Source organism: Ovis canadensis, chromosome 8 (assembly GCF_042477335.2).
Source record: "Ovis canadensis isolate MfBH-ARS-UI-01 breed Bighorn chromosome 8, ARS-UI_OviCan_v2, whole genome shotgun sequence".
Classification (NCBI taxonomy): domain Eukaryota; kingdom Metazoa; phylum Chordata; class Mammalia; order Artiodactyla; family Bovidae; genus Ovis; species Ovis canadensis.
Window position 1 is genome coordinate 48,508,296 of NC_091252.1, and position 27,994 is coordinate 48,536,289.

Below are 27,994 nucleotides of genomic sequence, written 5' to 3' on the forward strand. Positions count from 1 at the left end.
TGGGCCTAGGAATCTGCATTTTCATAGGCACTGGAATTGAGTCTGTTGGGCACACTTTGTTATATCCCACTGTTGTAATTTCTGGGACCACTTGTTTGCAATATAGTGGTATTACGATAAGCATTTTCAAGTGCAAGGTACTGTTCCAAGTGAGGTTTCTGATCAGTAGCCCAATCAGTATATGCCTCCTTATGGTTTATTTTCAGTTTCTGTGTTTTTGGATTGTTCATACATTATAATTAGACTGACTCTGACCAGGATGAAGATCATTTCAGCTCTCACCTTCCTTTCTGCTCTTTTTAAAAAAAAAAAACAAAAAACAAAAAAAAACAACAAACAAACCAGTAAGCCAGAACAGTAAGGGCTTCCCTGGTGGCTCAGATGGTAAAGAATCTGCCCGCAATGTGGGAGACCTGGGCTCAATCCCTGGGTTGGGAAGATCTCCTGAAGAAGGGCATGGCAACCCACTTCAGTATTCTGGCCTGGAGAATCACCAGGGACAGAGGACCCGGCAGGCTACAGTCCATAGGGTCGCAAAGAGTTGGACACAACTGAACGACTAAGCACACACAAGCCAGAACCCATGATAAAATGTACCGGAGTAAAGTAATATTTTCATGTGAGATAAACCTTTTTTTCCCCAGATTAACTGTCTATCCCCTTAAGAGTTTTTATGCTGATTTCATTCACTTGAATAGTGCAGACACTATCAAATATACTGTTGCAATGTTTGTTTCTGTTAACCATACAGTGAAGTTTAAATAAAACTTTGCTTTTCTCTTTACGATTTACTCTGCTTAGAATTATTTTGGTGGAAAACTCTCTGCTCAAGGGAAAATGCCTTGGATTGAATATAATCATGAAAAAGTTTCCGGGACAGAATTCATAATTGACTTTCTGGAAGAGAAACTTGGAGTGAATTTAAACAAAAACCTTGGTCCTCATGAAAGAGCCATCTCCAGGGCAGTGACTAAGATGGTGGAGGAGCATTTCTACTGGTGAGTGCCCCAGGGGCCTGGGTGGGTGTCCAGGGCACGTCCCCATCATGTGAAGCAAGCCAATTGTTTCACGTTTCAGCTCCCCCTCCCCCACTGCTGCGCCTTTCCCAAAGTGTTCTGCGTTCTGACCGACTTAGGGGTCAAAACTGTGACTGTTAAGTCTCTAGGTATCTAGAGCAGAATTGACATTTTCTGCTGAGGCCCAGCTAGTACATATGTTAGGCTGTTTGAACTACATTTGTCTGTGGCAACTACTTAATTCTGCGGTTTTAGCGCAAAAGCAGCCATAGATGATACACACATGAATAAGCATCACTGTGTTTAAATAAAACAACAAAAGCACTGACATTTAATTTCATTTAATATAAAATACTGTTCTTTTGATTTTTGTCCCCCTCAACCATTTACAAATATGAAAACTTCTTAGCCCATGGGCTATATAGCTCCTTACCCGCAATCTAGGTCACTGAAATGAGGGCGATAGACTGGGCTTTTTACAAATACAAACTGCTGAGTTAATGTTTCATCAGATACTCAGAGGAGGGAACAGAACACTAAGGCAGATAGAAGTCTCAGGTGAAATAAATTATGCAAGCTTTGGCAGAGTATTGTCAGTTTTCCCTGTATGACAAGAACTTCTCAATGATCCAGAAGTAAAGCTTACTACTGTTTCTGAGTACCTTTGCCTTGATTGGCTTACTCCTGGCTTGTACTTTGTCCTAATTGGCTGACTCCTAGCTTGTACTTTGCCCTGATTGGCTGACTCCTAGCTTATACTTTGCCCTGATTGGCTGACTTCCTATTTCCTGAGTTTGAAGCATTGCAGACCCCGTGTGGGTTAGGTGCCCCTGTTTTGCAGGTGGTATGCTCCTGTGACATTGCGTGAGTTAGGCAGACTTGGTTCTTCTTGCTTTACAATTTCATTGAAATGTGGGTTTGTGTTTTTTTCCATTTATCTTCTAGAGTTTTAGCCTTTCTGTACACTCCAATAGGTAATAAATATTTTTTCCCTGATTTCTGCACTTCATCTTGTTCTAAAGATTTAATAAAGAATTGCTGAGTCCACTTTTTTGGGCATTAATTGTTACTACTAGGTCATTGCTCACTGAATAGCTTTCACCTCTTCCACTGAGAGTTACACTCAGTGTGGGGTTGACTGTAGAAAGTTCTTTGCCTTCACATTCCTATTTCATACATTCAGCTCTTTCTAAATGGAAAACTTGTCTCTTGAATTTTGTGACCTTCTCCTTTTTTTCTTTTTCTTTTTCCGCTTTCAGTTCTTGCCCACTTTATTCCAGGACTGACCTGAAGCATCACTTTCTTCTCTTTCTCACTGCAGAGGTGAAGGTGTTGGGAGGAAGGAGGGAGTCAGGCAGAGTGAAGGCAGGGCTGCAGATCAGTGTGGGATAGATCACAGGCTCAGTGTGGTCTGTTCCTTATAATACTTATGGAGAACTGCTGGCCCTTCCCTCTCAAAGAGTGCAGGGGTTGCAGGGTGGAACAAAATGCATGAGTGCAGGTGACACGCTTAGCCTCAGGGAAAAGCCCTTGGGGGACAGAGTCGTCTCACTTGCTCGCCCGGGGTTGCAGGTCCTGCTTCGCAGTGATCAGGAAAATGAAGAACCAGTGTAGGGCCACCCAGGCTCTCTGTACTTTCCCCTGCTGAGCCACCACCGGCCCCCACGAGTGCTACTTCATTTGATGGATGGGCCATTAATATGGAGAGCTAGCACTTTTTCAGCTGCCTGAAAAGCTGAAAGCCTTACAGTTAAGTTGGTACTTTTGCAACACTCTTTGATTTCTGTGTGTGCTATGTGTGCATGCAGGAAATTTATATTTGCCTTAGAAAGACTTTGATCCAGCAAGATTTCCAAGTACCAGCTGTCAGTGCTTCTTGCTCTGGGTATTAGTGATGTGTTATATATGTTTACTTCCTGATAGAAGTTCATCTTCTGTTCTTCCCTTCTCTTCTTTTCCTGCTGATGTGGTGAGGGGGCAGGGTGTGGTGGGGAGGGCTGGGAGGGAGCCTTAGGAGGTGGTACTCCACTGGGTGAGAGTCTTAATTTTACAGATCACAAACCCCCAAGTGCTTGGGAAGTTGCAAAGGTTATATGTAGATTCTTCTCTTTTTTAATTAAAAAATAGTAATTTTAAATTAGTACTTTAAATTTTTTTTTAATTTTTGTAACTGTGCTGGGTCTTCGTTGCTGTGTGGGGTTTTCTCTAGTTGTGAGCGGGGGCTACTCTAGGTACAGTGTGTGGGCTTCTCATTGTGGTGGCATCTCTTGTTGCGGCACATGGGCTCTAGGTTGCAAGGGCTCAGTAGTTGCAGCATGAGGGCTCAGTAGTTGCAGCTCCCAGGCTCCAGAGCACAGGCTCCATAGATGTGGCACGTGGGCTTCATTGCTCTGTGGCATGTGGAATCTTCCCAGATCAAGACTCAAACCTGTGTCTCCTGCACTGGCAGGTGGACTCTTTGCCACTGAGCCACCAGGAAAGCTCTTAATTAGTAGTTTTAAATTAAAATACAAATAGCTTACTTTTGGGGGTTAGCTACTGTTTCTCATTTGTGTCTCCTCAAGCGTTTATTTGAGAAATGAATAGTGAAGGTGGGAGGTCAAGTCTTGATTGAGATACAAATATCCAGTGACCTTTCAAAAAATAAAAAAATCCTAGTTCCTCCAATTTCTTTTAGTCTTCGGTAGCAGAAGGAAAAACAAACTTTCTCTGTTTCTTTAAGTTTCCAAACCTTTAGCTAACTTCTTGCTTTGGGGAGATCCTGAATGGCCTTTCTTGAGAGCTCTAAATCCCAACACCCACCCCCTTTACCCGGTGCAATCCATGGTAAGAAAGTGCACGCCTGTGGAAACCGAGGGCCGGCATAGGGAACTGACCACAGTATGTAGGAAAATATTACAAGTATGAGCTTTCCATGAGAGCTTGTTGAATTTTGACCATTGATGAGCTCTAAGGTTGTGTTTATACTTACAGAAGTGTAAGAGGGAGAATTAATTATTTGACTCAATTGATTCAGTTATCTGGAGTTTTCAGATATGTCTGTCTTGGTCTGAAACTTTAAAATACTCCACTTGAGATATGATTTTCTGAAAAACAAAGACTCCTATCATTATATAATGAAAACATTATCTAACATATAATTCTGAAGCTCTGAATTAGGCCTGTACAAAAAGCACACTCAGCTATAAAGTGGTTTTTTCTTGTACTTGAAATCCATACAATTATATCCCACTTGCATTATAAATGCTATTGTTGAAGACAGGTTTTTTATCCCCTTTATTTCACTGGATGCTAAAGTTAAATGCAGGGAAGCCAGAATAAAGCAAAGTCTGAGAGACTTGAGGTCAAATTACTGGAATGAAATTGTTTTGATAACAGATGCTATAGTGGCTTCTAGGTGACATACTGTCCCCTTGTGGACACTACTGGGTGTCGTGTGTGTTTGTGTGTGTGTGTGTGTGTGTGTGTGTTAGCAGCTCAGTTGTGTCCGACTCTTTGCGACCCCATGGACTGTAGCCGCCATGCTCCTCTGTTCATGGAATTCTCCAGTCAAGAGTACTGGAGTGGGTTGCCATTTCCTTCTCCAGGGGATCTTCCCAACCCAGGCAATGAACCTGGGTCTCCCATATTGCGGGCAGATTCTTTACCTTCTGAACCACCAGGAGTGTCTTAAGCTCTTCTAATCTCAATGGTGTTGGGTACCATTGTCAAACTCCCTATAGTTATAACAGTGTCACCCATAAAAATATGGATTTACAAAAGATTCAAATCACTTCTAGGTTGGCTATAATTAATTTTTTTTTGATGTGGACTATTTTTTAAAGTCTTTATTGATTTTTTTGCAATATTGTTTCTGTTTTGTTTTCATCCCTCTCTCGAGGCATGTGGTGTCTTAGTTCCCTGACCAGTGATCAAACCTGCACCCCCTGAATTGGAAGGTCAAGTTTTAACCACTGGACCGCCAAGGAAGTCCCATTTTTAAAAATTTTGAGTTTGGCTTTTGGTGAGTGGGAGAGATGGGATGCTTTAATAAGAGGACTTACCCGAGATTTCCTCTAAAAGCCAGGAGACTCTCTCTCCTTGATTACAACTCGATTGAAGCAGTCCCCTCTCCTTTCTTTTTCGTATCCCTCCCCCCAGTTTTTGATGCAGTGAGGGCCCCGTTCAGAGAGGCATTTCTAATACTGTGAAAGGTGGTGAAATTGCAGAAGCGTATCATATGCTCCTACACCCTAGAGTATCTAGAGTACAGGTGAAAGGTGGCAAGGAGGTAGTAGTGTGACCAGGAAAAGGGCGTTCTTATGGCAGGAAAGGCCACATGCTAAGATTCATTCAGCAAACAGTAGGTTTGCAGTTTCTTCCATATGTGCTAATAGTCATTTCGGCCACAGCCCAGGCTTCATGGGAGCTTATAATGAGAGATATCTTTATTAAAGCATCAGAGATCTACTTTTCTTTCCTTCCTAGCTCCTTTAAAAATGTTTCAGCAGGGTTTACTCTTCAGTTCTAAGATCATCGATAGTGGGGGGGAAAACCTCTCTGATGTCATTTTGTAGGAAAGACCAGATATATCCGTTGTGATATATAAAACAAAATGAGTATCAACTTCCTGACAGAGGCTCTCAGAATGAGAAATTATTTTAATTGCTCAGCCTGGTCCAGTTTCCAAATTGGCCCGCCCCATCCTCTCTGGTTTATAATTCACAGTTCCCTGAGTAGTGGCCTCTTCCCAGCAGAGAGTGAAGAGGCAGATCCCAGAAGGAGGACGGGGGCAGCCCTTCTCCCTCAGTCTCCACAGGCCTCTCTCTTTCCATTTTCCTGCGTAAATATTGTCAGCCTTTAGAAACACCAGCAGCAGCTGGCTCAGAACTTTTCATTCAGTCAGCAGTTCATCCTTTCAGCAGAGTTCCAGGATGAATGACCCTTAGAGGCTGGATGTCAGGGAAGACAAGGTGCCTGTCCTCACCTGGCTCAAAGCGGGGACGCCATCCAGCCTGCATAGCCAGGCAGCGCTGGGGGAGAGTCTGAAGAGCACATGCTGGAGCAATGCGACGCAGGCTTCTGGAGGCTGCTAAGTCGCCTCAGTCGTGTCCGACTCTGTGCAACCCCAGAGACGGCAGCCTACCAGGCTCCCCCGTCCCTGGGATTCTCCAGGCAAGAACACTGGAGTGGGTTGCCATTTCCTTCTCCAGTGCAGGAAAGTGAAAAGTGAAAGTGAAAGCGCTCAGTCGTGTCCGACTCTGTGCGACCCCATAGATGGCAGCCCACCAGGCTCCCCCGTCCATGGGAGTTTCCAGGCAAGAGTACTGGAGTGGGGTGCCATTGCCTTCTCCGGCTTCCAGAGGAGATGATGTCAAACAGGATCTAGGGCCAGTCAAAGTGGTGGGGGAAGGGATTGGCTGAGAGGGTAAGATGAGGATGTCAGGCGGAGCGGGCAACAGTCTGCAAAAGTTTAGAGGCAAGAAGGAGGCAGTTGGGGAGGCATGTATAATTCTGTGGGGAAGCAGTGCCATTTTGGGGTCAGGCTGGTGGGGGGCGGTTAGGATGGGGGAGGCTGAGGTGCCAGGTGAAGCAGCTATGGGGAGCAAATGCATGACTCCAAGAAGCAGTGTGATACCATGGGATTTGTGTTTTAGGAAGCTTTTCGTGGCTGACTAGAGGAAAAGGGATTCTAGGAGTCCTTAAGGTCTCTCCATTGGGAGACCTTTGAGGAGGCCACCGTCCTCAGGGTTGGGCAGTGATGCAGCCTGAATGATAGTGTCAGTCGAATTGGTGACAAAGCCGCACGGTGACCGGCGGTCAGGAGGGAGAGGTGGGGAGCGGTGAAGAGGACCTCCCAGGATTCTTTCTGGTTTCAGTGCAGAGTGGCAGATTTGCGAGGAAGAAATAGAATGAATCCAGCTTTGGAAATGTTGGTTTGGGTGCCTGAGGCTCCCTCAGTGTATCTGCGGATCTCAGGACAGAGGTCTCGTGGGCTGTGATATGGAGTTGGGAGTCCTCACTTTGAAATCATGAATGTGAAACATAGGTCACCCCACAAATGAGGTGTAAGAAGGTAGAAGGGATAAAGATAAAAGTCTTGGCAACATGTACGAAGCGAGAGGAAAGTGGTAGAGACGTAAGCCAAGAGAGAATTCTAAGAAAGAGACTGATAGTGTTGGATGCTGCAAAGAGTTCAATGAAGATAAAGATGAAAAGAAAATGTATTTGAACTTTGCAACAAGAAGGGACTGTTGACTTGGACGAGAGTGGTTTTGGTGGAGTGGTGGGTACGGAAGTCCCTTTCACGTGGAGATGTTTAGGAAGCTTTCATGTGGGAGAGTGTGGACTTGTGGTTGTTAGGATATGGCAGCATGTGTGAGGGATGTCTTTGATCTGTAGAAATTGACTTAGGGACCCTTGAAGTGCGCATTTTCATTGACATTGCATTTTATACCCACTTCACAGGACTTGGCCATAGAAGAGCCTGCCTGGCCCTCATTTGCTTCTCTTCCCTGGTACTGGTCTACGGTTTTGGGCACAGGGAGTGAAAGAGAGGAAGGAAAATGAGAGCAGGGTGGGGAAGAGAAGGAAAGAAAGCCAATGTTTGAGGTTACTTTCAGCTGCCACATTCTGAATCAACCCAGTGTTTCTCCTGTGCCCTGAATCCAACCTGCTAATGCAGGTGGAGAGCCTTACACCATAGCCTGGGGCTGGGGATGGTGTGCGTTTCTCTTCCCTGCTCAGCTGTGTGGCCCAGACAGCAGCCGCCTCGTCTGTCCCCACGGCTCCTCTAACACATTCGTCTTCTCAGGCTCTCTTCCCACTGCTGCACCCTCATCTTCTGCACACGACCTCACTTCCTGCTCTCAGAGGAGACCGAGTTCATGGGGCGGAAGCTTGGAATCTCCTTGCAGCCCCTTACTTCTCCATCTCACAGAGAGTGGTGTCCCTGCTTCTCTCCATGCTGGCCCTTCCAGCCTGGCCCTCTAGTCTTCTCACTTGCCTTTGAACTAGGCTTCCCCCAAACCACTCCGTATCCTAGAAACTTTCTTAGGCAACCTCAGTTCCTCTTGCATCTTTGAAACTGCCACCGCCACTGCCACCTAAACCTTCGGGATCCTCCCTTGCAGGTTTTATGGAACTTTCAAATGCAACAGGTTAACTCATCTTTCATCACCTAAATCTGTCCACTTCGTGTGTGCGGGGACTGGTTACCGTCCACTGCAACCATCAGCCTGGGAGATCGCGTCCTCTATCATTTCTCTATTTCCGGTCCTTTCCTCACCTTGCCACACATCTGATTATGTGTCTCATCTGCTTAAAACCTTTTGGTGGTTAAACTTGGCTTTCACAGTAAGTTCTAGTCCCTTTGTAGCAGGCGCATCTTGACCCAGTCCTTGCCCATCCTTCTGGCTTCGGCGCTTCCAGGCTCCGTCAGGCATCTCAGGCCCCACCTGCCCATCCTGAAGTTCTTGCCATTCGTGGAGCAGCTGGGGCTCTTCATGCACACGCCTCTGCCTCTGCTCTACCTGGTGAACTGCTGCTCATTCTTCTAGATCAGTTGTGCTTGTGATCAAACTCATGTGATTTGCCTACAAAGAATGAATTCTTTTTCATACCGATCTATCTGTTTAGACCCATCCCAATCCTCATTTTTACACTTTAGATGCTTCCTGGATGCTATTATTACCTGGTCATGCTTAACTTAGGGTAATTTAGTTTTATTTTCAGATCACTGACTTCCAGAATAATCAAGGATGGAATTGACCTTTTTACTGTGAATTTAGGTCTAGCATAGTTATTACTAGAATCAAAGTGCTGATTAGTGGAATATGAAAAGTGACACCCTAATTATTGCAGGTATAAAAAAGAAGAACAACTAGAAAAGCATTTTATTTGCACATTTATAAAAAAACATGTGAGAATAAATGAAATCTTTTATATCAGAAGTTTTATTGACTCTCTACATATTAATTAGTTACCATTGCAGTGTACTTTTTCCTCTTTTCAGTCAAAATTTCCTGCCTCCTCAATACTTTATTTTGAGATCCTTACTAAAAGAGGTGCACAAATCTTTCTAACGAGATTTGTAAGCACCTTTTAAAAAGCTATTAAAAAAGAGTTATAGTTGTGGAATACAGTATGTTGAAATTGGTTATGAGACTTTTCAGTGAAAATCAGGAAGACTTTAAAAATTAGAGAAATCTGTTTTTTCCCCCTTATTTTTATACTTTAAAGAATAGAACTGTATAAAATAGTCAAAATATCAGGATCTTATTTTCTGCTTTTGTTTCTTTTTCTTGAGATAGAAAGTAGCTACAGTTAGCTATCATCCCTTGTGTTCTCTCTGTAAAAAGTATTTTCACTCCTCTGATGCGACCATTTTCACTCCAAGTGACCATTACTGCTGTATCAACCAGCAGCAGGAGATGACTCCAGTACAGCTTTTATTGCTCACTGTGAGGAAGAGCTAAAATATCTTCTATCTCTACGCCCACAGCTATGTTTTTCTTAGCCTCCAGTAGAAAACCTTTTAATTTCTATCTACCAACACTATGAACCATAAAAACAGTCTGGCGATCACTCCAGCTTCAGAGAACAAAATCAGCAAAGGCCTGAGTATTGCAGCCAGCACACCACACGAGCAGCTGTTAACCACTTAGCTGTCCACACAGATCACACAGGAGCTTCTGGACTTTTTGCCACAACCATCACCTAGTTGGGAAGAATGATCCAACCAAGTTCCTTTGGTATTTCTATTCACTCTAGGGTCCTGGAGAACAAACTGAAGCAGAGAGCTGCCTTTCTGGAGAATGAATCATTTGTATACTATTTATAATTTATATAGTTCATAGTAAACATGGACAGCTACAACTATTCCGTGAAAGTGAAATTGTTAGTTGCTCAGTTGTGTCTGACTTCTTTTTGCAACCCCACGGACTATAGCCCACCAGCCTCCTCTGTCCAAAGAATTCTCCAGGCAAGAATACTGGAGTGGGTAGCCATTCCCTTCTCCAGGGGATCTTCCCAGCCCAGAATTGAACCTGGGTCTCCTGCATCGCAGGCAGATTGTTTACCATCTGAGCCACCAGAGATTCTGTCAAAAAGGCAAAAAATTTCTTTTTGGAAAAAAACCCCTTTTATATCAGGAAGCATAAAATGTATATACAAAGTGTGTAAAACAAAAAAATGTTCAGCTTAAATAATCAACATAGAGCATAAAAAGGAATGAAATAATGCCATTTGCAGGAACATGGATGGACCTAGAGATTATCATACTAAGTAAAGTAAGCCAGACAAAGACAAGTATCATATGATATTGTTTATATGTGAAACCTAAAATAATGATACAAATGAATTTATTTACAAAGCAGAAATGGACTCACAAACATAGAAAACAAACTTATGATTACCATAGTCAGGGAGGGGGACAAATTGGGAGTTTGGGATAAAAATATATATACTACTATATGTAAAATAGATAATCAACAAGGACCTACTGTATAGCACAGGGAATTATATTCAGTGTCTTATAATTACCTATAATGGAAGAGAATGTAAAAAAGACTATAAATGTGTGTGTGTCTGAGTCACTTCGCTGTACACCTGAAACTAGCCCGATATTGTAAATCAACTACATTTCAATAAAAATTAAAGACACAGAACACAGGCTTGTATGACCATCACTTTGATCGAAAAAGAATGAAACCAGCACCCCAGTCACTGCCACCTCCTTCCCATTGACATCCCCCTCCAACCCACCCACACAGGTACTCACTGTCCTGCCTAAAACCCTTTTAAAGTGGGTTTCTACTTGTTTTCTGTGGGGCTGCCTGAGAGAGAGCAGAAGCACGGCCTTGGGGGGTGGAGGGTCTCCGGGCAGGTTCAGAGGAGGCTTGGTGGATGGTAGCGTGGCAAGCTATCTGACCCTACGTCCAGGCATGGACTTGAGCCTATTGTAATATCTGCCATTCAGACATCTCTTTGTAGAAGCTGCAGTGATTCAGTCCTCTAGCATGTGCTGAATTCCCAACCCCTCACTGGAAATTGACTCTGTGGACCTGCTATGTATCTAACGCACAGTAGTAACTTCTTTCCACGCAATTCCAGGACCTTAGCTTATTGCCAGTGGGTGGACAATCTCAATGAGACCCGGAAGATGCTCTCTCTTAGTGGTGGCGGTCCCTTCAGTAACCTGCTGAGGTGGGTCGTGTGCCACATAACGAAAGGAATCGTGAAGCGCGAGATGCACGGCCACGGCATTGGCCGCTTCTCCGAGGAGGAGATTTACATGCTGATGGAGAAGGACATGCGGTCTTTAGCAGGGCTTCTGGGTAACGTACCACACCTTCTATTCTGTATTTTCTGTCCTTACGTTTTGCATGAGTAGTAAAGCACTGCTAGTTTACTGCTTGAAAGCTTTATTTTGGTTGATTTCTTTGCTTCTACATGTAGGTTGCAGCCCCACCTTTTAACCGAGTCCCCTAATTTTCAGGAGCATGCGCCTCTGAATCACTAGAGGGTGAGTGTTTCTAGTGTGGTGACGCTCCCGGGTGAAGAGAACATAGAACGTGGCCTAGCGTTACTAACTGGCTGTAAGTGATGGTATTTCTGAATGTGTTGTGAGCCAAGGAGGAATATGAGCGCTTCTATTTATAAATGAGTCAGGGTAAAAGGCTGTTTATAGACAAGTCTGCTCAGAAGATTCGACTGGGTACTGTTGACCTCCAGCTAAGAGAGATGCCGACCCAGACCGAGAGAAGGAGAAAATTTGACATTTTCTCACGTCTTTCATTTCTCTTTGTAATCTGAGTCCTCTTCTAGCTAGCATGTTTGAGCTCTTCTGATTTTGTATTTACTGAACCCACTGGGTTTAACTGCATTTGGGAAGCCGCTCAAAGAGAAGCACCGAGGGGCCTGTCTCCATGGATACATGACGATGCTCAGTCGAGTGACCCCCCCGACACCCCCACCCCCCCCCCCCCCCTGCCTTTGCTCACCTGGTTGGCTGGTGGCTGGGCTAATGTGACATTGTTCTGAGTGAAGCTTGAGCCTTAGCTCTGACAGTTCATAAACGGATCATTTGAATTCAGCTTCGATGTGTGAAATAATGTCCTCTCCTGGGAACAGCTTGTGTATACGGAACCAAGGTCATAGGACCTAGTCCTTCAGAGCTGCTGATTTTGTCCAGCGACTGTGGTTGTCCTTGGTCCTCTCTTGGTGCCCTCATCTCTGTTCTGGAGCACATTAAGTACCTCCTCCAGGAAGTAGAGTTTCGGATTTGTTTTGTTCAAACCTACCAGGAACCCAGGAACTGGGGGCTGTTCTGTCACCCATCAGAGTGACCCACTCTGACTAGCTCCTTCCTGCTCCTTGCTGCAGATGCTTACTGGATCTGGAGTCCTCCCTGGAACCTGCAGAGGGAGATCCCAGCAGCACACCCAGCTCTTGGCCAGCTTTGTGGTGGGGGCAACAGCAAGGGTGGGTTGGCCTTGATGTGCTGGGTTCCTGCTCTAAACAGACACTCCGAAGCCCCGCCTGGCTTGGAGGTTGATGCTGTCTGGACCTGCTGGTGCTTTGTCTCTGTGGCCCTAGGTGGGCCTGCCCGATGTAGGTATGAGTGGAATTTGCCTCCAGTTTGTCTTGTTCCTTTGGAAACTTAGTGCTGGACTCTGGGCCACACAAAAGCCAGTGCAGAGAGGACCATTTCTTCTCAGCAGCGGCTCCATCTGCTCCTGGCTTCTTTCCCAGTTTTCACTGTACGGAGCCCCACAAAGCCAGGAGTTGAGCTTTCAAAGTGAAGATAGCTCATCTCTAATGGTTTAACAGTGCTGGTTCCTTAACCAGAGTGGGGTGATCATCTCCCTTCTAGAACATTTTTGGCTGGGGAACTTGGAATCAGGGTGATAGTCACAGTGAGGATAACACTAGTGTCTCTCCCATGTTTGATTTCTTCCCACTACTGGTGAGATGGGAGGCAGTTGCATCACTGATTGCTAGGCTGGGTCCCTGGCAAGTATCACAATGGCATTCTGAGTCCAGATGAGTTTCTAGGATGAGAGACTGAGTGGGTTATTTGAAAAGCTAAAGTTTGCTAGAGTTCTATTCTGAATGCGGGTCCAGGGAGCAGTCTGGTTTTGAATTCTATCGTAAGAGAAGCACATTTTCTGTGTCTAGGGAAGAAGAGGCTCTCTGACTGAGCATCATTATTTTCTTACTAAATGAGGCAGAAAGCATCTATTTTTCCCTTCACCCAGGATATAGCTTACTTATAATATCCAGCTGTTTCATGATGTTGCTCTTGGAGGCTGAGGGCAGCATGGACTATGGAGTCTCATCATTGAAGTCAGTTTCCTGGGCTTTGTGAGTTGAAGTCATACTCGTCCTTAGGAGGCTGGCTTCCAACAAGGTGATGTGTTAAAACTCCAAGCTGAAGTGCACAAGTACTTGAGGAGAAAAGGTCTTTTTCTTTTTTAGGAGCTGCTATTGAAAGAGCCCTGCTTCCCTGCTGGCTCAGTAGTAAAGAATGTGTCTGCCAATGCAGAAGCTGCGAGTTTGATCCCTGGTTCAGAAAAATCCCCTGGAGAAGGAAATGGCTAGCCACTCCAGTCATTTTTGCCTGGGAAATCCCATGGACAGAGGAGCCTGGCTGACTACAGTCCATGGCATTGTGAAAGAGTCAGACAGGACTTAGTGACTAAACAATAACAACAACAATGGAAAAAGCCAAATAATAAAATGGAATTTGTAAATGAAAGTGAGAAAAACAAGCTGGTTTCCAGCCAACTATACTAGACTAAAGTGAAAGTGAAATGCATGTTTCCCTCCTGGTCCAAGGCTTTATTGATTCATGAAAATGGCTCGGGGCATCTTTATTTTTCAGAGTCCTTGTTGCCATTGGGTTGGCACATGTCAAAATGTCAGATCTATTGGTTATTTTAATAAACATCAGTGTGTAATCTTGGCTATTTAATAAAGAGTAATGGGATGTAAAGTAGTTCTTCTTTCAAAGGAAGCAAAATGAGTCACTTGTCATGTGTATGCTTCATGTCACTCTTACCAGCATGTAGAGTTACAATGTGGTATAGTTTTTCAGAATGATTGTATTTTGCTGTTGAACTAAAAAATAAAATCATTTAAAATTTGTTTATTTTTCAATTTGTAAATAACTTTGTTTTTCAAATATATAGATATTCAACTGATCACTTAGTTCTTAGATAAATAATATGTGAAAGTTGCTCAGTCGTGTCCAACTCTTTGCTACCCTGTGGACTGTAGTCTGTGGAATTCTTCAGGCCAGAATACTGGAGTGGGTAGCCTTTCCCTTCTCCAGGGGATCTTCCCAGTCCAGGGATCAAACCCAAGTCTCCCGCATTGAAGGTGGATTCTTTACCCGCTGAGCCACAAGGGAAGCCCAAGAATACTGGAGTAGGTAGCCTATCCCTTCTCTGGCAGATCTTCCCATCCCAGGAATCGAACCGGGGTCTCCTGCATTGCAGGTGAATTCTTTACCAACTGAGCTATCAGGGAAGCCCATAAATAATATGCAGAAGATTAATAATATATAGGCTTTGTGACTAGTAATAGAAAAATCTCTAACTCATTTTTAACCTGAAATACCTTTGGGGTCCCATCTGTCCAGACTGAAAAGGCTTGCTATGGAGCAGAAGTGGTGATTTAGTATATTAATTTTGTATCCTGCAACTTCACCGAATTTATTGATGAGCTCTAGCAGTTTTCTGGTGGCATCTCTAGGATTTTCCACATACTACCATGTCATCTGCAAACAGTGACAGTTTTACTTCTTCCCTTCCAGTTTGGATTCCTTTTATTTCTTTTTCTTCTTTGATTGCTGTGGCTAGGACTTCCAATACTCTGTTGAGTAAAAATGGTAAGAGTGGTCATCCTTGCCTTTTTCCTGATCTTAGGGGAAATGTTTTCAGCTTTTCACTGTTGTGTGTGATGCTAGCAATGCGTTTGTCACATGTGGATTTTATTATAAGAAAACTGGTCTTAGAGTGTTGGGACTGCAGAGCAGGAAGCTGGGCTGGGTAAGAAATAGATTGGGGTGGGAATCTTGTAGCTGCAGTACAAGAACTTCCCTCTTTGGGCAATGTGCCTTAGGTTGTTGCCAGACTGCAGTTTTATAGTCCTTGTCTTGTGGTTCTCAAGTGCCTGATTGCAATATGAAGCCTTTGGAAAGCAGCTTTTGTCAGGTGGACCGGAACTAAGGAAAGGTGAAGCGGTAGCTCCTTGTGTGTGGGCGTTGGGGTGGATGAAGCTGGACCAAGTTTCTTCTCATGTCTCTGACTGCCCCTCAAGTTCAGGCTGGGGAAACAGTCTGTAGGATGGGGGTGCAGGTGGTAGTTCATACTGTTATGAAGGGGTCTTCAGGGAGCCATGCATCTATCTGATCATAATGAAGCAGCACGGATGACTGAACTCTAGTGTTTCTTTACTTTTGATTGGACCTTCATAGACCCTGCATAGTGGCACAGCACTTATGGGAAAAGCAAATGAATAATTGGCAAAAGAGTTGGTTTGGGAGACATAATCATATAGGGGATAGAATAATAAGAATACAATTTCAGTTATGAGACTCAGCTGGGCACTGTTGGTGGGCAATAGATATCTGCTGGATGAATGAAGGAAAAAATTGAATGAATGTCTGGAGACGTTTAGCAGCCAGCCAATGAGGCACTCCAGGATCTGTGGATCTGAGGGTGCTTTCTGAGCAAAATTTGAAATTTGTGAATGCTTTTAAGAGGCAGGATCAGAAATAAGCCTGGGCTCTCTAGGTAGAAACTGAAAAATCCTATGAAAGAATGTTCTTTTTAGCCATGGCTGGAGACCTTAGGTGGGAGAGTGTACTTGGAATGATTAGAATACAGACAAAAGGGTAATGCCTTTGACTCAGGACTGTATGAGTCTGACTGTAGGAGCGTAGCTGCCTTCGGCTCTTTGTAAGGGACTGTGAATGAGTTGGGGATATTTATTGATTAATTTTCGACTGCGCTGGGTCTTCCTTGCTGTGCATGGGCTTTCTCTAGTTGTGGCAAGTGGGAGCTACTCTTCATTGCAATGCACGGGCATCTCACAGCAGTGGCTTCTCTTGTGGGGCACAGGCTCTAGGGTACAGGGTCTTCCATAATTGTGGTGCAGAAGCTTAGCTGCTCCTCAGCGTGTGGAATCTTCCTTCACTGGCTGGAGGATTCTTAACTGCTGAGCCCCCAGGGAAACCGGATCCGCCTGATTTCCGCATCTGCAGTTCAACCAAGCCTGGATCCTGTAGTACTGTGTTTAGGATATGTGATTGGCTGAATCTGTGGATGTGGAACCTGTTGATATGGAGGGCTGACTAAGGGACTTACTTGAGTATCTGCAGATTTTGGTATATGTGGGAATCCTGGAACTGATATCCTAAGGGATGACTGTAATTACTAGATAATTAAGCCTTTTAGGGTTTTTCCTAAAAAAAAATTATGATAATTTTTATCTATAAAGAGAATTATAATGCTGAAACACTGATTATGATTATTAACAGTATGGATTTTTTTCTGTCCAGAGTGCTTGGTTTTTGTTTGATATGGTAACAGGAAGCTTAAGTTACTAGGCACTCACCACTCTCTTTTTCTTCATCCTTATCTGCCCCCTTATATTGTCAGCTTTCCCTTCTCTTAGGGCAGCTGAAGGTCAACTTTCCCTTCTCTTAGGGCAGCTGAAGGTTTAACCATGACAGAACACGTATAAATTGGTTTATCCTTAGGTGGCTACTTATGGATCGTTTGTAAGTAATTTGCATTTTTCTCCGGAAAGAATGATGCATTTCCTCAGTTCTTTTTGATCACAAGCATACCCAACAAAATTGTTATTACTGCAAAGGGTGCTCTAAAGAGCTAAGCAGAGAGCTGTAATGTCAGGAGATTGAGGATTGTGGTTTGCAAGAGAGCTCAGAACATTTAAATTTTTTTTTTTTTTTCCAAGGATGCAAACTTAAGTGACAGCAAGGATAAAATCAACACTCAACTCATAATTTGCTTCTACATAAAAAGTTGAATTGAAATCTAAATTAAGTGAGAAGGTCAAAAGAGAGCATTTCAAGATTTTTAAACAACTAAAGACTAACAGGAAAACTACCTGAACATTATTTTTGTATCAATTATGCACTGGCTGCTATGCTAGGCTCTTGGGAAACAAAGATGAATAATAATGGTATAATGGTGTCCACTTTCAGGAAGCTTATAGTATATTGGAGCTCATGTTTCTAGGCTGACAATATCCTAGGATGTGAAAAATTGCCCCATGTGATCTTAGAATTATGATTGTAATCTTTCAGAAATGAGGAGGCTAGGAAAAATGTCAGAAGATGGAGATAGGAAATCATCCTTGTTTCCAAAAGGGGGAGAGAGAAACTAGATTCTCATAATGAAATAAAACACTAGAATGAATTATTGAATAGATGACTGGTTTTCTTGAAGGACTGTTACTGGTTCATTGCGAATGTCATATCAAAAAATGATTGCAGTCGTCCCTCTGTGTCCATTGAGAACTTGTTCCAGGACCTGCTGTTAATACCAAAATCCGCGGATGCTCAAGCCCCATTGTTGGGTTTCTGTGGGTTTCACATCAGCAAATTCAACCAACCTCAGATCATATATGTGAACAGTTTATTTATTGAAAAAAAAATCTGCATACTAGTGGACCTGCAGCAGTTAAAATTCATGTTGTTCAGGATCAGCTGTTTATTTTCTTGACTTGCTGGGCCTACTGATTGGATAGACAATCTCTTGATTTCTTCAAACCATTGGAGACCATCTCTTATGATATGCTTGTGGAAGATGGCTCATTTCCAAAGGTGGCTTCATGGATGCCTATGGTACCACCAAGGTTTCTTGAGTGGTTTGTTGTGGGGGAGAGGGATCCCTTGATGGCTGAACTTTTTCTACCCTTTCTTCACTTAGATCAGCTCTTCTGTTACTTCTCTGTGTATTGGGAATCTGTTTCATTTTGTTTGATAGAGAACTTCCCCTACCAAAGAAAAAAGTTGGAAACCCCTGGATTAACTGGTGGTGGATGTGTGCTTGGCTGAGTATCTGTGTCCTCACAGTACCCATTAATGGACTGGTATCCCCCGAATCTCCAGGGACGCTGCCCTTGTCTTTTCTCAGAGATCTATTGACAACTTCAAAGACAAGTTTAATGGTTTTTAAATGACTCGAGGTGGAACGGTAGCTGAAAAGTGAATGGAAAAATCAGGAATCAAAGCTGTCAACCATAACAAGAAGAAAGCCAGTAGGGATAAATGTCAAATTCTATACTTAGGACCTCAAATTGAATTGCACTAATACAGAGTGGGGAGAGATATATGAAAAATGATATGAGGATTTTAGTTGACTTCAATCTCAATATGTCACCAGCATCATGGACTCCCAAAGAAGCTAATAAAAATGTAGCCTGTTTAAACAAAGCATAATGTCTTGGATTAAGTTGTTTCCTCAAGGAAGCCTTTCTGGAACTTTCTCCCAGACTGTGTCAGGAGAACCTGTTCCCTGCTCCCAGGCCCCTGGTACTTTTTCCCCCAGAGTACTTCCTGTACTATCTCTGAATGGTAGGCATGACTGTATCCTCAGCTGGACTGGGTGCCAGGCCTGGTGGATAAGTTTCTGTCTCTAGAGCCCGAACAAGCCCCTGGCACATATGAGGCTTTCAGCAAGTGTTTGTTGAACAAAGAATGCGATACTCAGTTCTGAGGTCCATCTTTTAAAAAGAACGTGGCCAAACCTGGGTGCATCCAGAGAAGGGTGATTAGGAAGGTGGTTAGTCTCAAGATAATTTCCTGTGAGGAAGATAGTGGGCATAGATAGTCTGGAGAAGTGCAGATATAAGGGTCATAAACTAGTTTTTTTTCAGGTATTGAAAGAGGGTGCCTTAGGTGTTGCTGCAGGTGATGAGCATGTTTGGGCAGAGGAAAGGAGGGCAGAGGGGGACTGGGGTGTGTATGAGGGGAAAGGACAACCGATGGCAGCTCAGGGTTGACAGCACTGTAGAACAGACCCATCTAAAGTTAGACGGGCTTGTGACAGAGAGGCCTGGTGGGCTACAGTCCATAGGGTTGCAAAGAGTCGGACATGACTGACGCGACCCAGCACGCATGCACACACACATCTTGTCATGTGGTCGGAGCCGCTGTTTTTCATTTGCTCCATGAGGGTGAGGACCACCATCCAGATAGCCGGGGAATCTTTCACAGGCAATATCATGCTTAACTAGAAATTGTCGTGGGGATCCTTTCGGTTCTGATGGTTTGATAATTTTGTATTCATTCTCTAGAGAAAAGAGCAGAGGCGAGTTTCCATGTTATAAGACGAGGCAGATTTATTCACTCGTGTTCTGGTTCATCTCTTGGATTGAGATTTATGTTTGGGCTGCCACTCATAACTTTCAAAGGCAGGGTGCTTTAAATGATCTGCGTTTACTCCGTGCCCCTTGTTTTTAAATCTACTTTTTGAACAAGGTTGATTTCCAATAAACCTCTCTTCTAACCTTCTACTTCTTTTGAAGTGGTTTTTACTCCAAGGCTTTTGGACAGTAGCAAAATTGTTTTTTTAAGAGAGCTTGGGAATAGGCTGTTTTAATAGCTGCTCATCCTACCCTGTTTAATTGCATCATGTAAGCTGCACTGCCTTTTCATGAGGCGTTCCGGCCGAGGCTGGGAGCCTACCTGGCACACAGCAGCCACACGCCATGCCTCCCAGTGAAAGTGGCAGGGCAGAGTCTTCACAGCTGGCAGCAGAAAAGGATGAGAAACATTAGTTATATCTATGTACATATTAGCATATTTAGCATATGTTGAATAACTGAACAGAGGGCAGAGGAGGAGAACAAAGACAGGAGTAATTATGCCTGTCAATCTAGCTCGAAAGAGAAAACCCACAGATAAAGAAGAATATGATAGACACTATAAGGTATGTTCTGGAACTCAAAGCAATGTTTCCTAATGTAGGTTCTAAGCCCTTTGCAAATTACAGGGCCCTGTCTAGGACAGTGGTTCTCAGCCCTCATTGCTTATTAGAATCAGGGCTGGGAAAGGTATTTTTAAAATCCAGGAGGTGATTCAAATATGTTTGTCATTTACTATAGGGCAGAGAGAAGGGCGGGTGTGTGTTCTGGGTAGGGGCCACATGAGGGAACTGTGTCTTGGTTAGGGTGACCCTGGTTGGGTCTGTCTGCATGGGCCTTGGCCCACTCCTTCCTTCTCTCCATGTCACAGACCTACTACGCAGACTGCAAGGGTGTTTTTGTGTGTGAATAAATTTTAGACAGTATTTTTAACAGTGTCCTGAAGATGCTGTAGTCTTACAGCACCCGTGGGAGTTGGTTGTTTCACAGATGAGAAAGCCCAATGGGAGTCAGAGAGGCTAGGGAGCCAGTCTCGGGCTGTGCAGCTGGCAAACGACAGTGTATTTCTTCTGCCTCAGGACAACTTCTGTACGTGTGCATAGGTGGCTTGTTCAAGTCACCTGCAAGAATGGTAATAATTCGACTTGGAATCCATAAATTTTATTTTTACCTGGATTGATGGGGTTCCTGTGAAAACTTAACCTTTGTACAGATTCCTACCGGAATCTGATCTGACTGAAGTGAAGTGATCCATGTGCTCTGAAAGATCTTTACATATTGTTGAGTAACTAAATTGCTGCAGCTTCTAATGGAGAGGGCCATTAGCTCCAATCCTCAGAGAGCAGCAGCTCTTCTCTTCAGGCATCACATCCATTCCAAGCTTCCAGAAGGCGGGAGTAATGGAGGCCTGGGGGGCCTGGCCACTTTCAATAGCCAGGGATTGATTGGTGGGACCAGGCCCTGCTCTTGTTAAAATCTTTATATCCATATGGGATAGACAGTTGTGGCCTTGAGTTGTGGCTGATTTCTTTTCTAGTTTCATCGTTGCTATCTCAGTTGGTAAAAGTGTGTTGATTATTAAGGAAACAAAAAAGTTACTTAGCAGATTAAAATGAAATGCTAATCAGTGCTGAATTCTTAGAATCTTTATGGCTTATTTAGTGGCACAAATTGGTTGATGTCATTCTGACAGAAGCAGTCTGGTTTTTGCTTCATCCTGGGGGTCTTCTAATTGTTTCTTCCCTGAGAAAAGTCACTTTGTGTTTAAATGTAGTGTGTGTGCATATCCAACTTTCTGCGGCCCCGTGGACTGTAGCCTGCCAGGCTCCTCTGTCCATGGAATTTTCCAGGCAAGAATACTGGAGCGGGTTGCCATTTCCTATTCCAGGGGATCTTCCTGACCCAGGGATTGAACGTGTGTTTCTTGTGTCTCCTGCATTGGCAGGCAGATTCTTTACCACTAGCGCCACATGGCAGGCCCATGTATTTAAATGTTTTGGGTTCCAGTTCCTGAATGATTAAAAGAAAAAAATGTTCACAAGATAATGCCATGCAGACAGTAGATCTTTAAATCCCACTCCATACTGAATATTTTATAATAACCTTTCCCTGGTGGCTCAGACAGTAAAACGTCTGTCTACAATACGGGAGACCTGGGTTAGATCCCTGGGTTGGGAAGATCCCCTGGAGAGGGAAATGGCAATCCACTCCAGGACTGTTGCCTGGAAAATCCCATGGACAGAGGAGCCTGGTAGGCTACAGTCCATGGAGTCACAAAGAGTTGGAAACGACTGAGCGATTTCACTTTCACTTTCATAAGCCTAATAGGGAAAAGAATATATAATATATAAACACACACACACACATATATATATATATATATATATATTTAATACTTTGCTGTACACCTGCTGGGGTCGTGCCTTCTTTCCGATTTCAATTCTTTTTTTTAAATTTTTTTATTGAAGGATAATCACTTTACAGAATTTTGTTGTTTTCTATCAAACCTCAACATGAAACAGCCATAGATATACATGTATCCCCTCCTTTCTGAACCTCCCTCCCATCTCCTTCCCCATCCCACTGCTCTAGATTGATACAGAGCCCCTGTTTGAGTTTCATGAGCCACACAGCTAATTTCCATTGGCTATCTATTTTACATATGGTAATATGCAGATGACACCACCCTTATGGCAGAAAGTGAAGAGGAACTCAAAAGCCTCTTGATGAAAGTGAAAGAGGAGAGCGAAAAAGTTGGCTTAAAGCTCAACATTCAGAAAACAAAGATCATGGCATCCGGTCCCATCACTTCATGGGAAATAGATGGGGAAACAGTAGAAACAGTGTCAGACTTTATTTTTTGGGGCTCCAAAATCACTGCAGATGGTGATTGCAGCCATGAAATTAAAAGATGCTTATACTCCTTGGAAGGAAAGTTATGGCCAACCTAGATAGCATATTGAAAAGCAGAAACATTACTTTGCCAACAAAGGTCTGTCTAGTCAAGGCTATGGTTTTTCCAGTAGTCATGTATGGATGTGAGAGTTGGACTGTGAAGAAAGCTCAGTGCCAAAGAATTGATGCTTTTCAACTGTGGTGTTAGAGAAGACTCTTGAGAGTCCCTGGGATTGCAAGGAGATCCAACCAGTCCATTCTAAAGGAGTCAGCCCTGGGTGTTCTTTGGAAGGAATGATACTAAACCTGAAACTCCAGTACTTTGGGCACCTCATGCAAAGAGTTGACTCATTGGAAAAGACTCTGATGCTGGGAGGGATTGGGGGCAGGAGGAGAAGGGGATGACAGAGGATGAGATGGCTGGATGGCATCACTGACTGATGGACGTGTGTTTGAGTGAACTCTGGGAGTTGGTGCTGGACAGGGAGGCCTGGTGTGCTGCGATTCATGAGGTCTCAAAGAGTCGGACACGACTGAGCGACTGAACTGAACTGAACTGAATGTAAGTTTCCATGTTACTCTTTCCATACATCTCACCCTCTCCTCCCCTTTCCCCATGTCCATAAGTCTATTCTCCAACTTCATTTCTTAAACCTTGCCCACTCTGTGAAAACAACACTTGTCTTCTCTACTTCACAAATACACCATGCTTACCCTGACCTTGTGATACTTCTCTTAGCTGTTTTCCCTGACTAGAATTCCCTTCTCGGGATTTGTGTACCACTAGATCCTTCTTGACATTCATGTCTCTGGGTAACTATCACCTCCACAGAGAGGCCTTCCTTGACCACCAGTCTAACATAACTGTCAGTCACCCTCTATTGCATCACCTTCCTTTAATTCTCTGCATTGCACATATCACTGGCTGATGCTTTCTTATTTATTGGTTGATTTGTTTATCCTCTCTCCATGGGATGTAGACTCCATGAGAGCAGTGACCTTGTCTGTTCTGTTAGTCACACAATCCCAAGTACCCAGAGCTGTGTCTTGCATAGAATCAAAATAATTTCAAGAGCTGACATTTATGGAACATTTCCAGTGTGCTTAGGCAAATAGTAATACAATACATAGTCCTTACCCTCATATGGTAATATATATACTTTAATAATATACATGTGTATTTGAAAGAAAGTAAAACTTTCTCAGTTGTGTACAGCTCTTTGTGACTCCATGGACTGACTATACAGTCCATAGAATTCTCCAGTCCAGAATACTGGAGCGGGTAGCCTTCGCCTTCTCCAGAGGATCTTCCCAACCCAGGGATTGAACTAGGATCTCTCCCATTGAAGGCGGATTCTTTACCAACTGAGTCACAAGGGAAGCCCCACATGTGTATATACATTAATTATATAATATACAACATAATAAAACATAATATATTATACATATGATGTATAATATGTAAAACACACAGAGAAGTAGAATAGTATTTAATAGTCCAAATAATAGCTCTATAACCATCACCTCTATTTAATAGTTAATGTTTTGTCATACTTACCTCAACTATTTTTTCCTTGATGTGGAAGTGTTTTAAAGTTACAGATATCATGACATTTAACCTGTGATTTTAAATGCTGTGCTGATATTTTTCTCCTGTGGTCGTCAGCCTTCAAGATGACCCAGTGATCCTTGCCTCCCAGGATTCATCCTCTCGGGTAATCCCCTTCCCTTGAGCACAGACTGGACTTAACTGCTTTGCTTCTGACAAACAGAATATGGCAGAAGCAATGGGATGTCCCTCCTAAGATTAGGTTTTAAAAAAAATGGCAGCTTCTGTCTTGCACATCTTACTTCTCCTGCCCTTGCTCTTCCACTTGCTCTGGTGGAAGCCTACACCGTTGTGAGCAGTGTGGTGGGGAGGCCCATGTGGCAGGGAACTCATGGCCATGATCCAGCAGTGCTCTGCAGTCCTGTTAACAACCTTATGAGTGAGCTGGGAGGCGTCTTCCCCCAGTCAAGCCTTGAGATAACTGCAGACTGCCTGACATCTTTTTTTTTCCCCCCAATATTTGGTATTTTTTTAAATTTATTTTTTTATTGAAGTACAGTTGATTTACAATGTTGTGTTAATTTCTTCTGTATAACTCAGTTATACATATATACACATTCCTTTTTATATTCTTTTCCATTATAATGTATCCCAGGATATTGAATATACTTGCCTGTGCTATACAGTAGGATCTTGGTGCTTATGCATTCTATTTGTAATAGTTTCCATCTACTAACCTCAAAATCGCAGTCCATCCCTTCCCCACCTCTCCTCCCCCTTGACAACCACAGGTCTCTTTGCTGTATCTGTGAGTCTGTTTCTGTTTCGTGTGTGTGTGTTAGTTGCTCAGTCGTGTCCGACTCTGTGACCCTACTGACTGTAGCTTGCCAGTCGTCTCTGTCTATGGAATTCTCTAGGCAAGAATACTGGAGTGGGTTGCCATTCCCTTCTCCAGGGGATCTTCCTGACCCAGGGATCGAGCCCAGGTCTCCCGCATTGCAGGCAGGTTTTTCTTTACTGTCTGAGCCACCAGGGAAGGCCCTGTGGATGAGTTCATTTGTGACGTATTTTAGATTCCACATGTAAGTGATATTGTATGGTCTCTGTCTTTCTCTTTCTGACTTGCTCCACCTAGTAGGATAATTCTAGTTGCATCCCTGGCTGACATCTTCACTGCAGCCTGTTAAAGACCCCGAGCCAGAGGCACTCAGCGAAAGCTGCCTGGATTCTTGACTCACAGAAACAGTGAGGTAATAAATATTTGGCCTTTTAAGCTGCTAAATTTTTGAGGAAATTTGTTATGTAGCCATCAATAACAAACACACCTACATAGCCCCAATCCCATTAATCCTAGTAGGAGCCTCTTTGAGCACTGCTGAACCGTGAAGGGTACAGCTGGGTTATCAAGAGGAAAGAGTGCTTATCCTGCTGTGATGGGCAACAGGCATCAAATCTCTGTTGCCTTAAGTTATGTGGATAAAAGATTTTACATCTTTTGGAAATGGAATCTTATCTTTCAGTCTCTTCAGAGACACTACTTCTCATTCTGGTTTTAGCAGTGTGCTTGTCTTGGCTGGGAAGAAACCTGGATTTCTTTCGAGACGATAGAACTTGACTCACAGGAGGTTTCCGTCTCTGGATTCAGTGATCTTTGAGAAAATGGTGTGCACTGGGGAGACAGTTGTGTGGGACATTCTTAACCATCTAATGATCAGGATACATGGACAAGAGGGTTCAGTAGGGGAGTGATAGATCTCCCACAGGGTAGGAGCTAAAGACCTAGTCCTGTGCTTGAAAAGACGCAGCGCACAGAATTCTGATGTGATACCCAGTGTACTCATGGGTGTATCATCTGAGAAGCAATCAGATTCCTTTTGTTTTTTTTTTTTTCCATTCTCAGACCAGGGCTCAAATTCAGACCCCAGCAGTGAAAACACTGAGTCCTAATATTGGACTGCGGGGGAATTCCTCAGAAAGGTGAGGTCGATAGCAGTTTGGTTTCATCCCGAGGGACTTGTGCCTTTTGTGTGAGTCAGGTCTACCACTCTGGCCAGATGCTAAACAGTTCTGGTGGTTAAAGATTTTCACCAATTTTTGGTAATCGCTCAGATGTTTGAGTAGAGAAGGAAATGGCAATGCATTCCGGTATTCTTACCTGGGAAATCCCTTGAATAGAGGAGCCTGGCTGGCTATAGTCCATGGAGTTGCAAAGAGTCAGACACGACTTAGCAACTAAACAAATGTTTGAGAATGGTTGAAGATCCTGGATTCCAGCTAAGGTGAAACCTGAGATCCATAACATGAAGAAAAGTCCTCCAGGAATGTGGAGTCTGCTTGCAGGACCCTGATGGCCAAACAAAACCTGCCATTAGAATCTGCTTCTGTTCAACTTTCTTAAAAGAAGGATAAGTTCCTTACAACAGAATTTGATTTTAAACTTCAACATGACATTGAATTCAGTCTGATGTGTTATTTTATTAACTAAATCATATTTGAAGGCAACCAGATAGTCTTTATTGAATAAAGAGAACAGCTGCCTCCTCTGTTGCCCAAATACAGAACAGCCAGGACAGAAATGAAATTAAGGAGAAAGCCTCTTGGGAAGTGATTTGACTTGGGGTGCTCTATATTCTTTACCCTTAGAAGGTGTAGTTGGGAAAGTGAAACTGGGGAGATACGTATAGCTTTTATACTCCTCAAATCTTACTATTTCAGTTAAATGTCTAGTCAGACCCAAAACCAGCAATATTGCAGCAACTTCAAGAAAAGAGATGAATAAGAAGGCCCATCGTCAGTGAGTCAGTAATGCTGCGTCATTGTTAGAGATGTCAGCTATGGTTCTTGAAGACTTCCAGAAGCTGCTGTCTAATGATACCAAATTATAATAATAAGTGAAGCTAATCAGGTATTTGCCTCCTCCTGGGAAATATTTTCCTACTCTAGATCTCCCATATATGAACTTTTTCTACAACTGCTGCAAGTCCTTTATCCCACTTCCTTAAAATTACAATGTAGTGCATGAATGCTTTGAGTGTGGAGTTCAGAAGGTGTTCAGACACGTTAATAGGAGGACTGAAGATCAGAAGAGCAAGTGCAATTCTGTCCTTATAGTAGAGAATGTATGTGCATCCTTGTTGGATCCACAGGGAATTTTAAGAGCAGGGGCATTAACAAAGAGAAAATTGGGAGGAAGAGGTGAGATGGCAATTAGGGAAGGGATCAAGATAATGAATGTACACTGAAAAAAATTTTCTTGTATGTTCCTCTAGAGAATTTTGTAGATTATAGGAGTATCTAGTTGCCTTCCAGAATGCAGTCTGAGGAGCAATTAAATTTAGGGGCTTCTTCTGGTGCCCACCCCCACCTTAATTTTTTTCCCAGAGTGGAAGCCAATTGGTGCAACTAGTGAATGTCAGAATGTTGTAAAAGTTAATGCTTTTAATTCTGATATTTACCCATAAGGACAGTTAATAATCTCTTATATAAGATAGCACCTCCTATAGTTGAAAGAATCATACATTCAGTAATTTTAGAGTGTGCTGGGAATATGAGCAAGAGCTCTTTAAGAAGTGGCCTGTCCTATTGTTTCTGACAAAGACAAGTCTGACCAGGAGTGTAAGAGACTAGAACATAGATTTCCTGCAGCTTTCCGTCTGGGAGAGTCTCATGCAGAAAAAGAACTTCAAGTGTGTGTTCTCTGAAGGTTGGAAGGTTACTGGGATCTTGCCATCCTTGGGGAAGGTACTCAAAATCTTTCTTTCTCAATAGTCCTTAAAGTCTCAGTTAATTGAGAGAGGGACAATTAGAAAAGGAATGATATTGACATTGACTTCACTGGAATTATCTGCTTATAAATCATATTGATGCTCAAGTATAGGGGACACTAAGTAGGTGAAACATGTAATTATCATTTATTCTTAGACTAATAGAAAAATGAGTGCTTGAAAGTCTTTTGACTATTAATCTTTAATTTCTCTCTAGAACAATATTTTCCAGCACAGCCAGTCTTTTCTCCACTTACAGCACTTGGAAATTTAGCTAAATGGCAGAAATGGAGCTGATAGTGGCCAGTAAAAGCTGGGAACAGAATTAGTAAAGGAGTAAGTAGATGAAATTCTGTGTTCATTTCTGTAGCTGCTTCCCAAACACTCTG

The 27,994-nt window shown here is 43.2% G+C and overlaps 1 protein-coding gene across 5 annotated transcripts in view; it reads left to right on the top strand.

Moving 5' to 3' along the window:
- The window catches only part of FAXC (failed axon connections homolog, metaxin like GST domain containing), a 74,198-nt gene that overhangs the window by 17,027 nt on the left and 29,177 nt on the right, over positions 1-27,994 (top strand). For all 5 annotated transcript variants that reach the window (XM_069599221.1, XM_069599217.1, XM_069599219.1 and 2 more), the window contains 2 exons: positions 802-998; positions 11,109-11,332. In XM_069599221.1, the coding sequence (XP_069455322.1) occupies positions 802-998; positions 11,109-11,332 (421 nt within the window). The remainder of the gene's footprint in view (positions 1-801; positions 999-11,108; positions 11,333-27,994) is intronic.